Genomic DNA, 14,275 nt, shown 5'->3' on the forward strand with positions numbered 1-14,275 from the left:
ACAAAAATAAAATAAAATTCGATAAAGTAAACTAAAATAAAATAAAATAAAATAAAATAAAATAAAATAAAATAAAATAAAATAAAATAAAATAAAATAAAATAAAATAAAATAAAATAAAATAAAATAAATAAAATAAAATAAAATAAAATATAAATAAAATATAAATAAAATTAAATTAAATAATATAAAATAAAATAAAATAAAATAAAATAAAATAAAATAAAATAAAATAAAATAAAATAAAATAAAATAAAATAAAATAAAATAAAATACAAAATAAAATAAAATAAAATAAAATAAAATAAAATAAAATAAAATAAAATAAAATAAAATAAAATAAAATAAAATAAAATAAAATTAAATAAAATAAAATAAATTAAAACAATATGAAATAGAATTAAATACATTGAAATGAAAAATAATAAAAAATTTTGAATTATTACAAAATAAGATGAAGTTGTAATAATAATAAAATATAAAATAAAATTTAATAAATTAAAATCAAATGAAAAAAATAAAATAAATATTAATTTTTAATTAAAATAAAATCAAAGTTAATTAAATAACCATTCATTAATTTATTTCCTTAATTTGTTTATATATATTTAAATAACTTTTATCTAATAAATTTCCATAAATTTTATTTTAAAAGGTCGTGAGCTCCTCTGCCTTTAAAATAATACGATATTTATTATAAAAAAATAATTTGTATAAAAATTTTTATAATTTGTCAAAAATAAAAAGTATAGTATGAAATTTAAATTATATGCAAAATATAAAATTACATTTAAGAATCAACAACTATTGAGTACTACCATTTAAGAAGCAGAAAATAAAAAAAGTTGACTCAAATTTCAAAACTAATGATTTCTGAATTACCATTCAGATAATACCATATGTTAGAATAATCGAAATATATGTAAATTATATTTAAATTAATTGAAAAATTCATCATATATCTTTAATTGTGCTAAGTGAAAAGTATAAATACATGTTCACACAGAAGCAGAAATAATAGACCAACCAAGACTGATGGTTCGGTCCTTCCACAATCAATTGAGGATTGTCTATACCAACCATAAATGCTCAACAATAAAAGAATGCAACAATAGAAAAGTAGCTTTTAAGAGCTTTTATTGCACGCTATTACTCATTACACATATACTCTCTCACTCTCTCTCTCACACACACTTTGTTTCTGCATTTTGCTAATGTGCACTGCAATTCCAACAAATTTGCAACCCTAAGAAAAGCACTCAATTTGAGTGTTATGTGTTGGTGCACTCATACGAATGACAAAAGAGTCATTTTTGCATACAACACGACTACAGTCGTTGCATTCGTATGAGTTTAGTAAATGGGTCAGTAGTGGGATACAAAATTTGGGCTGAACTATTAGAATTTCCGCATATGCACACACAAACTTGTACTCGCAAAATCTAAATAAAATAAAATTAAAACGAAATTAAATGAAATGCAAATAATGACAAAATATTTCTGAAATATATACGTATTCTATATTGTATATTGTATATATGGGAAAAGCGCTCGAAAATGCTTTCTTACTGTGGAATTGTGGAAAAAGTTCTGTGTGCGGTAGTTCAGTAGTGGGCACAGTGCACTTTAGAATGCAGCCGAAAGGGTGCGAGCGCATAAAAAATTATTTTAAACAAAAACTTTTTAATAGAAAGTCTTAAGTACAAAAAATAGGAAAATAGAAATGCAAAGCAACACAAAAAAAGAAAAATATTGAAAAGCAATAATGAAAATGAAAATATATGCATGAATGTAAAAGTTTAAATCAAAATTTTAGTAAAATTTATAAAATATTAATTTTTTAGATTTATTTAGAAACACAACAGAAAAAAATGTATTGAAAAAATTAACTGAAAATTATGCAGGCGACCCTTGCGCACAAATATTTTGTTAAAAAAATTATTGCAATAATTGGAATTGAAATATATTTTCACACTTTTAATGACGTGCACATATAAAATTAGTAAAAATTATACTTTGAACTGCAAACATTCAAATATATTCGTTTGATACTTAAAAACAATTAATGCTGAAAATTGAAAGCAAAAGTGAAATGAATGAAAAATATTCTACTTACAAAAAGAAAAACAAATCAAATTAACATTCCCATAAAAGTGAATTAAATGATTTCTAAATAATTAAAAGTGAAAAAAAATTACATTTTATAAGAAAAAACTCACAAGAAGATTTTAAAATTCAAATAAATTCAAATAAATTGAAATAAATTCAAATAAAATATTTTTTAAACATTTTAATAAACAAAAACCATAATAAGCTTAACTGGTAAGCTATAAACCTTAATTAATTAAGTAAATGAAATTTTTATTTTTATGTGAAAACTACACGAGAATTGTAGTTTATTTATAGTTTTCGTTTGTGTATCAACATAAACCGGGTTCCATAACTATTTTTCAAATACAATCAATATTGCATTTTCTTACTGTCTTCAAAACAATAATGGCAGCTGTCTCATTCACACACTTCACCTTAACCCGCTCGCTTCATTTGCAAACAGCAAATGCCGCATCCATGAACGTAACCTCCATTAAGGCCGCAATCTTGAACTGCAAAATAGGCAAAAACGATACACTGGGAAAATTTTCCAACACCAACGACACGGACGAGGACTAACGAATAAGTCAAGCAGCACAACATTTAGAAAGAACCCAACGATATGCACGAGGAACGCAACGAAAGCGACAAAAGCGACGCCATTGAAACTTTTTTCATTCGAGCACGAGTGACTCAATATTTCCACTCAAACATTTTGCGGTAGATGCAAAATATGCTCAAGCAAAGCAAAGCATTGAGAGTGGCTAACATTAATATATAAATCATGTGCGGCCTAGTGTTAAGCATTGAGCATAAATTATTTTATTTTATTTAATTTATTTTTCAAATTAACTAATACTCAGTGGTAGAAAAAGGGGTAGCAGGGTGGTGTATGAGAATAAGCAAGCATTATACTTCATAGAATATTTCTTGAATTTTGTTACTTTAAGACAATGAAACACTCAGCTTCATTCATGCGTTATAAAAATACTAAAAAGTTCTTAAATATATATAGAAAAGATAAAAGAAAATATTCTCCCTCTACTATTTGCAAAAGATTTATACAAATATATATGTGTTGAGGTGTATAGCGATATATATCCACAGTTGATATATTTCACTCAATATTAGAAATGCACGGAGATAATTTTTCACTCAGCACGTTATCGTTGAGTCGGCAAAATTTACCAGACTTTTTGCAAAAAAAGTATCTAAAGTAAAAGTGAATTCATTTTTATTTTTATTTTTATTTTTATTTTTTTTTTGTGGTATTATAGTAAAGAGTGCAACGATTGAAATGTCATCACAGTGCATATGGAAAATGCAACACATGAAACACAAACACATATAGAAAAGCAACCAAAGTGCAGTTCAAATAAAAAAAAAAAAAATTATCTATAATTTGCATAAGAATTGACGTAGATAGTTGAAGATGGGGGGCGTTCTCGAAAAAGGGGCAAAATAATGTAACCAACTTGTGTTTAATGCAATTATGTGCTTATTTCATTTGACATTTAAACAGAACATTTGCAATTATTTTCGCTTTCAAGTTTAAGGTTAAATATCTTTATCGCATATATACACATATATACATATATATATATATGTGTATAGTCGTTTAAAATAAAATTGCATTTTAATAGCAGCTGAAGACCTTCACACTTGACCTTTGTTTTGAAATAAAATCGAGTAAAGAAAATTTGTGTAAAAGTGAAATTAGTTTTTGCTTGTTTTTATTATAAATCAATATTTGCTTGACATATAAACAAAAACTAATTAACAATTTCTTTTCTATTTTTACAGAATCAATAATTCAATTATATCTTGCGCAACTGAGTTTCCTGTATCCCTAAAAACTAGAGGCAGATTTCAACAGGCAAAGATACATACCACAATTGAAACTTCTAAAATTGCTTTAATTAAAAAATAGCCATACAAAGAAATTTTTAATTTTAATAAATCAAAATGAACATCCATCAGCAACATAATCTACATTTGCAACAATCATCCAATACCACCAGCAAAATGAACCAACATAATACCACCAGCAGCAATAACACATTATCCACAGTTAATACACATACAATAACAACAAATATAACAACAGGTACAACAACAATACAAACAACAACAACGGCAGCAGCAGCGGCAGCGGCGGCAGCTGTAGGTGTGACAAGAGCTATGAGCCCGCCAAATAATGCACGTAGTCCTTCACCGGATGGTAGTCGGGACTACGATGTGACACGTATGAGAGAGCAAGATTTTCAACGGCTGGCCGTCTATATAGTTCCAGATGTGCAGTGCGAGCGCGGCACACCGAATAGGGCAGATAAAACGCTGCCACGTAGTTTAACTTTGAAGCCATCAATGGTTTTTTCAACGCCAAATGTTAAGGTAAGGATTTAGGAAATACTTATTCATGTAGTATATCTGGTGTCTCTAAGGATAAAGATTGATTTTCATTATTTGTCTTTAAAGATTAATGATTCGACATACATAGTTATTCCCTTGGTACCCCTATAATAGAAATATGGAAGACTACACTTTAAAAAGAATCATACTGTTCTCAGTATATACACTTTTATATTCAATTAATGTATATCTGAATATACTTTAAGAGCAGCCACTATATTAGGATAGACTTTTTCTTTGGTTCCAGATCTATTCTGTATTCTGTTATAAAATCAGTACTTCTTTAAGACAGACTATTCTATCACTATTCCTTTGATACTGGGACAATTCTGTTGAAGGCAAAAAGGGCACTATTCCATGACCATTCCTTTAATACCAGGGTCTTTCCATTCTCAAGACATTCTCAGGAGTAGTGCCCGCTTTAAGACATCAGATTTCTCTGGGGTTATGCGTTTTAATTGGTTAAAAATTTTAATAAAATTTGTGTGAACACTTTTTGCTTTTTCTAAGTAAGATATGTAAGATTATAATTATCTATAGTTTTTTATTAAATTATGATGTAGTATGTGGAGCTGCCCACAGTTGTCGAAGTCTTATGAGGTTTTACTTATGAGGTTTAGTATTAAAAATATGTTTAGCACGAAGTCAGTTGGATTGGTGATAAGGAGATTTAGAAACTTAAATTGCATATTCGGGTATATAACACTGATATATAATATTAATAAAGAAGATTATGGAACACCTCCCTTAATTAATTTTAAAAGTATATAAATATATATTTATATTATATATAAATTTTAATTAATGCAATACGACTCCTGAAATATAACCAAATATCGCTGAAATAAATATGTCTAAATATATATATTCATTATTAATGCATTATGTTTTCAAGCACTTAGCCATGGGTAGACTTGAAGAGCTAACTCCACCCAAAATGAGTCAAAAAACAGTAATTTCACATATATATTCATTATTAATGCATCACAACCATTGAATAAAATTAAATTTTACTTTAATTATTTTTACAGACTGAAGGAGTTTGGAGCATCGGTGTTATACCACGCGGCACACGTTTTGGTCCATTTGAAGGTGTTCCAACTCCACAATATCCCAACGATAAGAATAAAGCAAGATACTTCTGGCGGGTAAGCATAACAATCCTAGTCGTTTTGAAATAATTTCACTCAAACTCAATATCATTTTAACTCATAAGAAAAGTCAAGCCAATCAGTCAATCAATTAAGCATATAATTAATAAATAATTTTTAATTAATCATGACATAAAGCATTGGTATTTATATTTTTATATGACATATCATTTTGTGAATAATTTTAAATAATTTTCCATTAATTTTTAGAAAATATATATGAATCACTTAAATCTATACTTATTTATACGCATATGGTACTACATCTAATGATATATATGTATATACATATATACGTATGTGTATAAATAAGGCACAAAATCGGTAAAAGCCGCTTTTGCTTATAATTTGTTAAGCTTACTTAAAAATAGCCAACTAGCCATCCGCCAGCCTAACCACTCATGCCATTATCCATCCATCATTTTAACGAAATCATACCAAAAATTAAACAAAAAAAATCTATTTAAATTTTTAATTAACTAACCAAAAACCAAACCGTTTTTCCGTTTTGTTTCATGTGTTTAACCCCAAAAAAAATCTAATACAAAAATCTACTAAATTCGAAAAACCAAATCAAATCAAACCAAAACCAATCAATCAATCAGGTGCAGGGAACACGCCACATTACCTACGGGAACATTAAGGTACTATTTTTACGCTTTTTAACTACTTTGCTACTATTACGCTTTGCGCTTTCCCTCTATCTTAATTTTTTAATTTTTCCTTATTACTACTAATACTACTACTACTGCTCTTCTACTACTACTAATCCTACTACTAATTTGTAAATATGTTTTGCTTTTATGTGTGTTTGTGTGTGTAAACTATTCTGTTTCTAAATTCTCTTTGTTGTTCTATTTATTGTTGTGTATTTTGATTTTATTTTTCTGTTTGGAAAAAGCACAAAAAATAGTAGAATTTTTCAAAATTTTCCAAACGACCAGTTGCAGATAGCACTTTGTCTGTCCGCACTGGCCCACTGCTTAATATGATATTCCTAACTAACCCCGATCCCATTTCTTTTCTTTCTCTTCTCTTTCTCCCCACAGATCTTCAAGGATGATGATTTTTACTACTTGGATGGTTCGGATCGTGCACAGTCTAACTGGATGCGTTACGTAGCCTCCGCATATAGTCTATCCGTCATGAATTTGGTTGCGTGTCAACATCAGGAGAATATCTACTTCTATACAACACGGGACATTAGACCCAACGAAGAGCTGATGGTCTGGTACTGCAAGGATTTTGCTAGGCGGCTTGGCTATGATGTTGATCCGGAGCGCACTATATTTGGCGCCTGCAAGCATTCAGCAGAAGAAGACGAAGATGAAGACATGACTGAAGAGGATATGTTATGCCACAAGAAACCCTCCACTTCACCATATGCCATGCCTGCACCAGAAATTCCACATGAGGTGGCCTACAACCATATTACGTATGTTATGGGTCTACGTTTACCACCGCCTGTACCAACAGCAGCTTCAAGTAATTCAAATAGACCTTCAATCACACCCAGTCCTTCCCCGCCCATTCCCAACACAGTATCAGCAAATACCAGTAGCCAACAACTAACACAGCAGCAACATATGCATCCGCATATACTGCATAGTCAGCAGCAACGTTTACACACGCATCAAGTCCCGCACCAAATTCCTCACCATCAAACCCTGCATAATGTCTTGCAAGAGTCGACTTCAGTTATTGTACGTGATCGTTCTCCAGCCAGTAGCGATTGTGGCTCGAAAGATGTGAAGGACACGCAGTATGAACACCAATTAACGCCAAACGATGGCAGCGTACGTTCAGTGCGTTCCGATGAAGGCTATCATAGTAATGAGTACCACGAGGACAACTTGACTCCACCAGAAGATTCCAGTGATAGCGAAAGCGAACACAATTACGTGTTGGACTGTTCTAAGAAGGCAATAGCACCCAAAGAGACTGTTATAACTCACCCACAGAAACAAACTAACATTGTTGCAAACAACAGTGGCGTGGCAGTAACCGCTGCAGCTGCCGTCGCCGACTGCGACAAAAATGAATATCGCAAATTTAAGGTTAAAATGCCGCTTAAATACGAGTTCAAAAATAGCAAATGCAGCATCAAGACTGAGGCGTGCCACGCCAACACTAACCTAAATGAATCACCAACTGAAACGGCCAACGCCACATCAAGTGAGGATGATCTTTTAGGTGCGACTGAAACAACAATCCCTTGCACTACGTCCATAATGAATGATGAGCCAATGGCACAAGAACATGAGCCAGCATCGACCACACATGGCTTGACGCAACAAGCTTCGAGTACTGTCATTGTGCTAGAGCACAGTGCTGCGCATCCAACACGTACCATTATGCCACTAAACAAGCCGTACTACGAAGCTGAATCAACTTCACCACCGCCAACACAAGGACAAACTGCATCACCCTACATACGCTTTTCACCCCCTTCCTCAAGCATACTTGAAACAATACTGACCGGTCAGCATCGCTTGGAAGCTGCTGCTGTTGCAGCTGCCGCTTGCCGCCAGGTAAATTCCGCAACACCACCACCAACATCACCGACTGAAATGGCTTATTCATACAAAAAATCACAACGCTATGTCAATGCAGTAAGTCCGGACTCAAGTTCGAATCTACCGCAAGCACATGACCAAATCAATGATGCTCATGAAACCGAGGTGATTGTCGCAACGACACGCATTAAAGAAACATGTTCACCACCTCCGCATAGCCAACATCACGTCATATTCTCACCAGCTCCAGCGCATGCCACTTACGTCAATGATGGACAACAAACACCACCCTATTCCACATACTCGCCGTACTCCAACGGCAGTACGAATGGTGGCACAGTACACGGTTTACATGCACCCACCTCTACGTTCCATTCACCGCCACACAGCGCACACTCACCATTTGATCGTCAGTCCAGCACATCAAGCGGTTCCATGCCTAATTTGCATTTATTGCAGAGCAGCACACAAATGCTTAATCATCCATTGATGCAACCGCTGGCACCACTGCAGCGTTTATCACCGCTACGCATATCACCACCGAGCAGTCTCAGTCCGGATGGTAATTCATGTCCACGTAGTGGAAGTCCATTAAGTCCCAACTCATTGGGTTCACGTGGCTATCGTTCACTGCCGTATCCACTTAAGAAGAAGGATGGCAAAATGCACTATGAATGCAATGTTTGCTGCAAGACATTCGGACAGCTAAGCAATTTAAAAGTGCATTTACGCACACATTCCGGTGAACGCCCATTCAAGTGCAATGTGTGTACTAAGAGCTTCACGCAGTTGGCACATTTGCAGAAACACCACTTGGTGCATACAGGCGAGAAGCCACATCAATGCGACATCTGCAAGAAACGCTTCTCCTCAACGTCCAACCTAAAAACGCATTTACGATTGCACAGCGGACAGAAGCCGTACGCCTGCGATCTCTGCCCACAGAAGTTTACGCAGTTCGTGCACTTGAAATTGCATAAGAGGCTGCATACAAACGATCGACCTTACGTATGTCAGGGTTGCGATAAAAAGTACATCAGTGCTTCTGGTTTGCGCACACACTGGAAAACGACAAGTTGCAAACCGAATAATCTGGAAGAAGAGCTAGCGATGGCTGCTGCAGCCACATCCGAATGTCTGGGTAGGTTTGAATTGATATTTTATTATAAAAATTATAAATAAATAATAATTTTTTGTTAATAAATTTTTAATTTTTTTTCATTTAATTATTCTTTATTCTTTAATAGATAAAGACTTACCAGAACCAGACTCCCGAGAGGCTTTTGAACAAATGCAACAGCAATTGCACCCACATTTACGACATATGGGTGGACATCATTCGCCACCTCGTCTTATGTCTCTGCAACAACAGGGCTCATTGCAACAACATCACCACCAGCAACAGCAACAACAAGCACACGCTCATATGCCACACGCACAACAACAACAGCAACCACAACCGCCGCAACATGCTGCTATGCTACAGCAACATATAGCGCATTTGCCACCGCCAAACGCAGCAACTATGCTACTGACGACTACAAATCAAATGCAGCATCAACATCATCATCAGCAGCAGCAACAGCAGCAGCAGCAGCAACATCACCTGCTGCAACAACAAACACTCAAAACAGCCAAACAACAATTGCATCTGCACAACGGCGGCAATGTGGTCAGCAATAATGCAGCCGGCAATGAGCAATATATGAGTGTTGCGCACGCGCATTCAGCGGCCGAGAATCGTCCTTCAGTGATTGAGTCGAATCAGCCAATGATCATTGAGTGCACATAGGACGAGGCATTGGTTGAGATCATCGAGTGGGAGGATGTTATTGTTTTATAGCTATTGGAATAAGTTGAGTACTCGTATTTTCCTTAGAAGCTTTTGCCGTTTAAACAAGTGCAATATTTTAAAAGTAAATTTATTTATTTATGGTTATGTTATGGTTATGTTGAACTGCTGAGTGCTGAGTGCCGAGTGCCGAGTGCTGAGTGCTGAGTTGAGTGTGAAAATGAGTGCACTCAAAAGTTGAGTGGAATTGTGAAGTTTAATTATGTTTTTTCTTAAGCACAAAAGCCTAGTATAATAATGAAAAGTATTACTAAATTTAAATTTAAATAAAAATTCTCAAAAAACAGCAACAAATTTGTATTCAATTGGTGAAAATGACAAAATTTATACACTTCATTTCTTTTGAAACGATCTCAAAATTGGCAGCCAATTAAATTAACTGAATTGTTTATTTTTGATAAGAAGTCTTAAAAATTTATTGTTAAAATTTTTATATCTTTACAGTTGTTTGTAAATTTTGTACCGCGCGTTTTAAACGTGGACGCTTAATTAAATCTTTTTATATTTTAAGTGAGCTAAATGTAGTTTTTAACTTAAATTAATTATGAGCTAAGTTTATGAAAGTGCATTTAATTACGTTTAATTTTGAACTACATATACGCAAATGAAGATGTTAATATTATATATACATATATGAGAAACTAAGAGAAACGATTAGAAACGATAAGAAACTGTGAGAAAATTGATTGAAAATTGAACTTTAAAATATTATAAAAAATAATAGTTGCCTTAATTTAAATTTAATTTTAAACTTAATTATTTTAACAAACTAAACACAGCAAAAACTTTGATTGCAACATACGAGAGAAGCAAGTTTGGTTTCGTTTGCTAAATAAAATTTAAATAATTGATAACTAAACAACAGCTAAATACTTAAAAGGCTTGTAAATAATTTAAAAAAATTATTTCAAATAATTTTTATAATTTTTTCAAACAGTTTTTTGGTAAAATTTTTTCACTTTTCTTTTGATTTCTTGAACAGTTTAAACAAACAAAAAAAAACATAAAAGAAGAAATTTAAAAACAAATACAAATAAATTTTTAAACAAAATTCCTAAAGCAAAAACCAACAATAAATAAATAAATTTAATATATTTAATAAATATAAAATAAGAAAATATTTATATCAACTTGTAAATATTTAAATATTAAAGTTATAAACGATTTTATGCTACTTTTATATTTATATGTAATTATTTAAGCATATTAATTAATTAGTATATTAATTAATATATACAATATTTAAAGTTATGCATATTGTAAAACATATTTTTTACCTACTGCTTAATTGTAAAATTAAAATAAATTATTAATTACTACATAATGAGTAATGAATACGTAATGATAATTGAAAAAAATTATTGCAATTGCAAATTATAATTAAAATAAATTTAATTAAATTAGTTTAAATAATTATTGTACTGTATGACTAGTGTAATTTGTATGTAGTTGTAGCGTAGTTTTAGATACAAAAACAAAATCTTAGCTGAAGTTCGGTGCTTTTGACCTGTTTCTATTTGTACACTTTTGTATTAAAAACAATTAAAATTGAATAGCAAACAAAATACATATATAAATCTATACTATAAAATAAAAAGTTCAACAAAATACTATATATATGCAAATGCAGATTTTATTAAGAAAATAATTAAAGCAAAAAAAAAATACAAAAAATATTATTTTTCAAAGCAATAATTATAATTAGTGAAAGAATCAGTGAATGGAAACATGTTTTTTAGAATTTAATACCAAACAAAATACAATTAAAAAACAAATCTTTTTATAAAAAAAAAAAATAATTTTGGTTTTTATTTTATTTTGAGTTCATTTTTAGTTTAAAAATTTTTTTCCATTTTTTTTTTATTTTATTATATTTTTTTTGAAATGGTTTATTGCTGATTTTTTTAAATTGATTTTTTTTCATTATATAACTTATATTACAAGTTTTTTATTTTAATTGAAAATAAGTTAAATTCAATATATTATCACTTAAAAGTTTAATATCTCCTTAAACTACTTACCGACAAACATATTAGTTCAATCATTAACAATTATTTTTCAGATTCCTTTTTCTTATAATTCTTCCACTAATACCAACTTTCTAGCAGCTCCTTATAAGAGGCATATATCCCGATATATCTCGATTTTATCTTAAAAATGAGCTAATTTAACCATAAACAACTATTTCTTATGTTTCTAATTTTTGTCTCTCAATTCTATATTAAGAACAATACAACAGACCCTATATATTATCACTTAAAAGCCTACTTTACTTTAAGAAAAAGGCTAAATAATTTATATTTATTTTTTTTTGTTGTATAAACTGCAATGAATTCTATATACCATTACTTAAAAGCATAATATATTTTTATCTTACTTTACAATTAAAAAAGTAGCTTCCTCATGAGTAGAGAAACTGCATCCATATCTCAAGAAATGGAATGCATAAGACCTTTACATGTAATAATTAATTGAAAGCACAAAAGTAAGAAAAATAGTGCTGAAAATTATCAGTAAAGTGCTATTAAAGTGCTCATGAGTAGCACATACTCACATTCCCAATTTTTAAAATTATTTTTGTTCTACCAACCGCTTATTAAGAATATTAAAATGGGCAAAATGGGTTGTTTCTGATTATAAATGTTGCTCTTCGTATCAATACTTCGGATCTTCATATCCTGACCTATTCGAGTTAGGTTAGCTAACTCTAAATTCCAGCTTAATAAGGCTTAGAAGTGCTTTATGAGATTACATATTATACATAGGCTATAAAATATAGCCCTTTCCACCTATAGACTTCTCAGTTTTAGGTTACTTTAACTTACATTACGAAAACTCCTCTGACAATGATAAAGGAATATTTGTACAAGTATTTTTAATTGTAAGCATTCATTGCACTAATATATCATACAAATAGTGACTATATAAATTTAAGTGTCTTACGCCTAATTGTGCAACAAATTGTAGTGCATCAGGAGTTAACTAATTTTATACTTAAAATTAGAAATACTCAAACTCAATGGAGTATATTTGAACCATATGTGGGACTTCATTCAATAACTCAAATCAAAGAATGAACAAGAAGTACTTGAGTCAGTTGCCTGCGACAAGGACATTAGACTCAGCAATGAGTGTGTTTTGATAGTTCATACAGAATGAATTTTGCAAAATAAATAATTTTAACAGTATATACTTAACGTATTAAATATTAATAAAAATAGTAGTGTCATTTCAATCAATTTGAACCAAACGCTACGAGGGTTTGAGTTAGTTGCCCACAATAAAAATTGTTTATAGCCCGTGCGACAAAAATATTGAACTCAAGTTAAGAATGATTGTTTTGGTAGTTCATGCATAATAATTTCACTAAAAAAACAATTATGAAATTTCTAACATTTTTAATTAATTTATTTAACAAATTTTATTTAATATTAACTAAAACCTACTAGCGCTTAAGCCAGTTATCAGCGATTAAAGTTCTTTACACAATTTTTGATACACAAGATTGTGCTGGTATTTCCATGTAGAATAAGTATCGCTCAAAGAGTAAAATATTTTTCTAATACTCTTACTCTGGACGTACTAAATAATTGCATAATAACAAAAACAATACTGACATTTCACTCAAAGTAAACTTAAAGTAAAAAGGACTTATGTCAGATTCATGCGACAAAAATTCTTTATGCAAGCTCAACAATGAGAACATTGGCATTTTATGTAAACTAAATGTCTTTTAAATATTAATAATTTTGTATAAAACACAAAATTTATTAAAATTAAAATTATTAAAAAATTTACAATGCACTAAATCACAAAATGTGAATGAGTACAACAATGTCACTCAATGATATTTCACTCAATGTGAGCCTAAAGCGAAGCGAGTTCGAATCAAACTGAGTAAAATGCATGCAACAAAAATTGTTTACAAATGTTGATTTCATGTGGTTGCAACAGAAGAAATGCATGGCATTAATTTCGTTAATATGAATTTTTGTGTTTATGATGCACTAGGCACGGGCGACATTCCAAATGTCTTCAACAACATTTCGTCGCAACAGTTGAGTTGTAAGGTTTAGTTGACGACGCATGACGAAGTAAAAATTGCCTGCGACAAAAATTGTTCAATATGTTGAACTGCATTTTGTCGCAACAGTTGTTCAATATGTTGGACTGAATTCGGAGTCAACCGACAATATGCCTGAAATTGTAGTTGCAACACAGACCACAACGACAAATCGCACAATTGTCTTCAA

The 14,275-nt window shown here is 31.0% G+C and overlaps 1 protein-coding gene across 2 annotated transcripts; it reads left to right on the forward strand.

Moving 5' to 3' along the window:
- The first annotated feature begins 2,286 nt into the window (after positions 1-2,286).
- LOC119668143 lies at positions 2,287-10,900 on the forward strand. Of its 2 annotated transcripts, XM_038077549.1 has the most exons (6): positions 2,287-2,322; positions 3,895-4,485; positions 5,535-5,651; positions 6,260-6,298; positions 6,704-9,311; positions 9,418-10,900. In XM_038077549.1, exons 2-6 carry the CDS (start codon positions 4,057-4,059, stop codon positions 9,960-9,962), a joined length of 3,738 nt encoding a protein of 1,245 aa, XP_037933477.1. In that variant the 5' UTR covers positions 2,287-2,322; positions 3,895-4,056; the 3' UTR covers positions 9,963-10,900. The 2 variants fall into 2 exon arrangements, with proteins under 2 accessions (XP_037933477.1, XP_037933478.1); XM_038077550.1 differs by lacking the exon at positions 6,260-6,298.
- Positions 10,901-14,275: the final 3,375 nt, after the last annotated feature.

Source organism: Teleopsis dalmanni, chromosome 1 (genome assembly GCF_002237135.1).
Source record: "Teleopsis dalmanni isolate 2A chromosome 1, ASM223713v2, whole genome shotgun sequence".
In the NCBI taxonomy this organism is placed as follows: domain Eukaryota; kingdom Metazoa; phylum Arthropoda; class Insecta; order Diptera; family Diopsidae; genus Teleopsis; species Teleopsis dalmanni.

Coding starts and splice junctions, on each gene's coding strand:
- LOC119668143 (XM_038077549.1), top strand. CDS start 4,057: ATGAACATCCATCAGCAACATAATCTACATTTGCAACAATCATCCAAT. Junction 6,299..6,703: donor TTACCTACGGGAACATTAAG/GTACTATTTTTA, acceptor TTCTCCCCACAG/ATCTTCAAGGATGATGATTT. Junction 9,312..9,417: donor AGCCACATCCGAATGTCTGG/GTAGGTTTGAAT, acceptor ATTCTTTAATAG/ATAAAGACTTACCAGAACCA.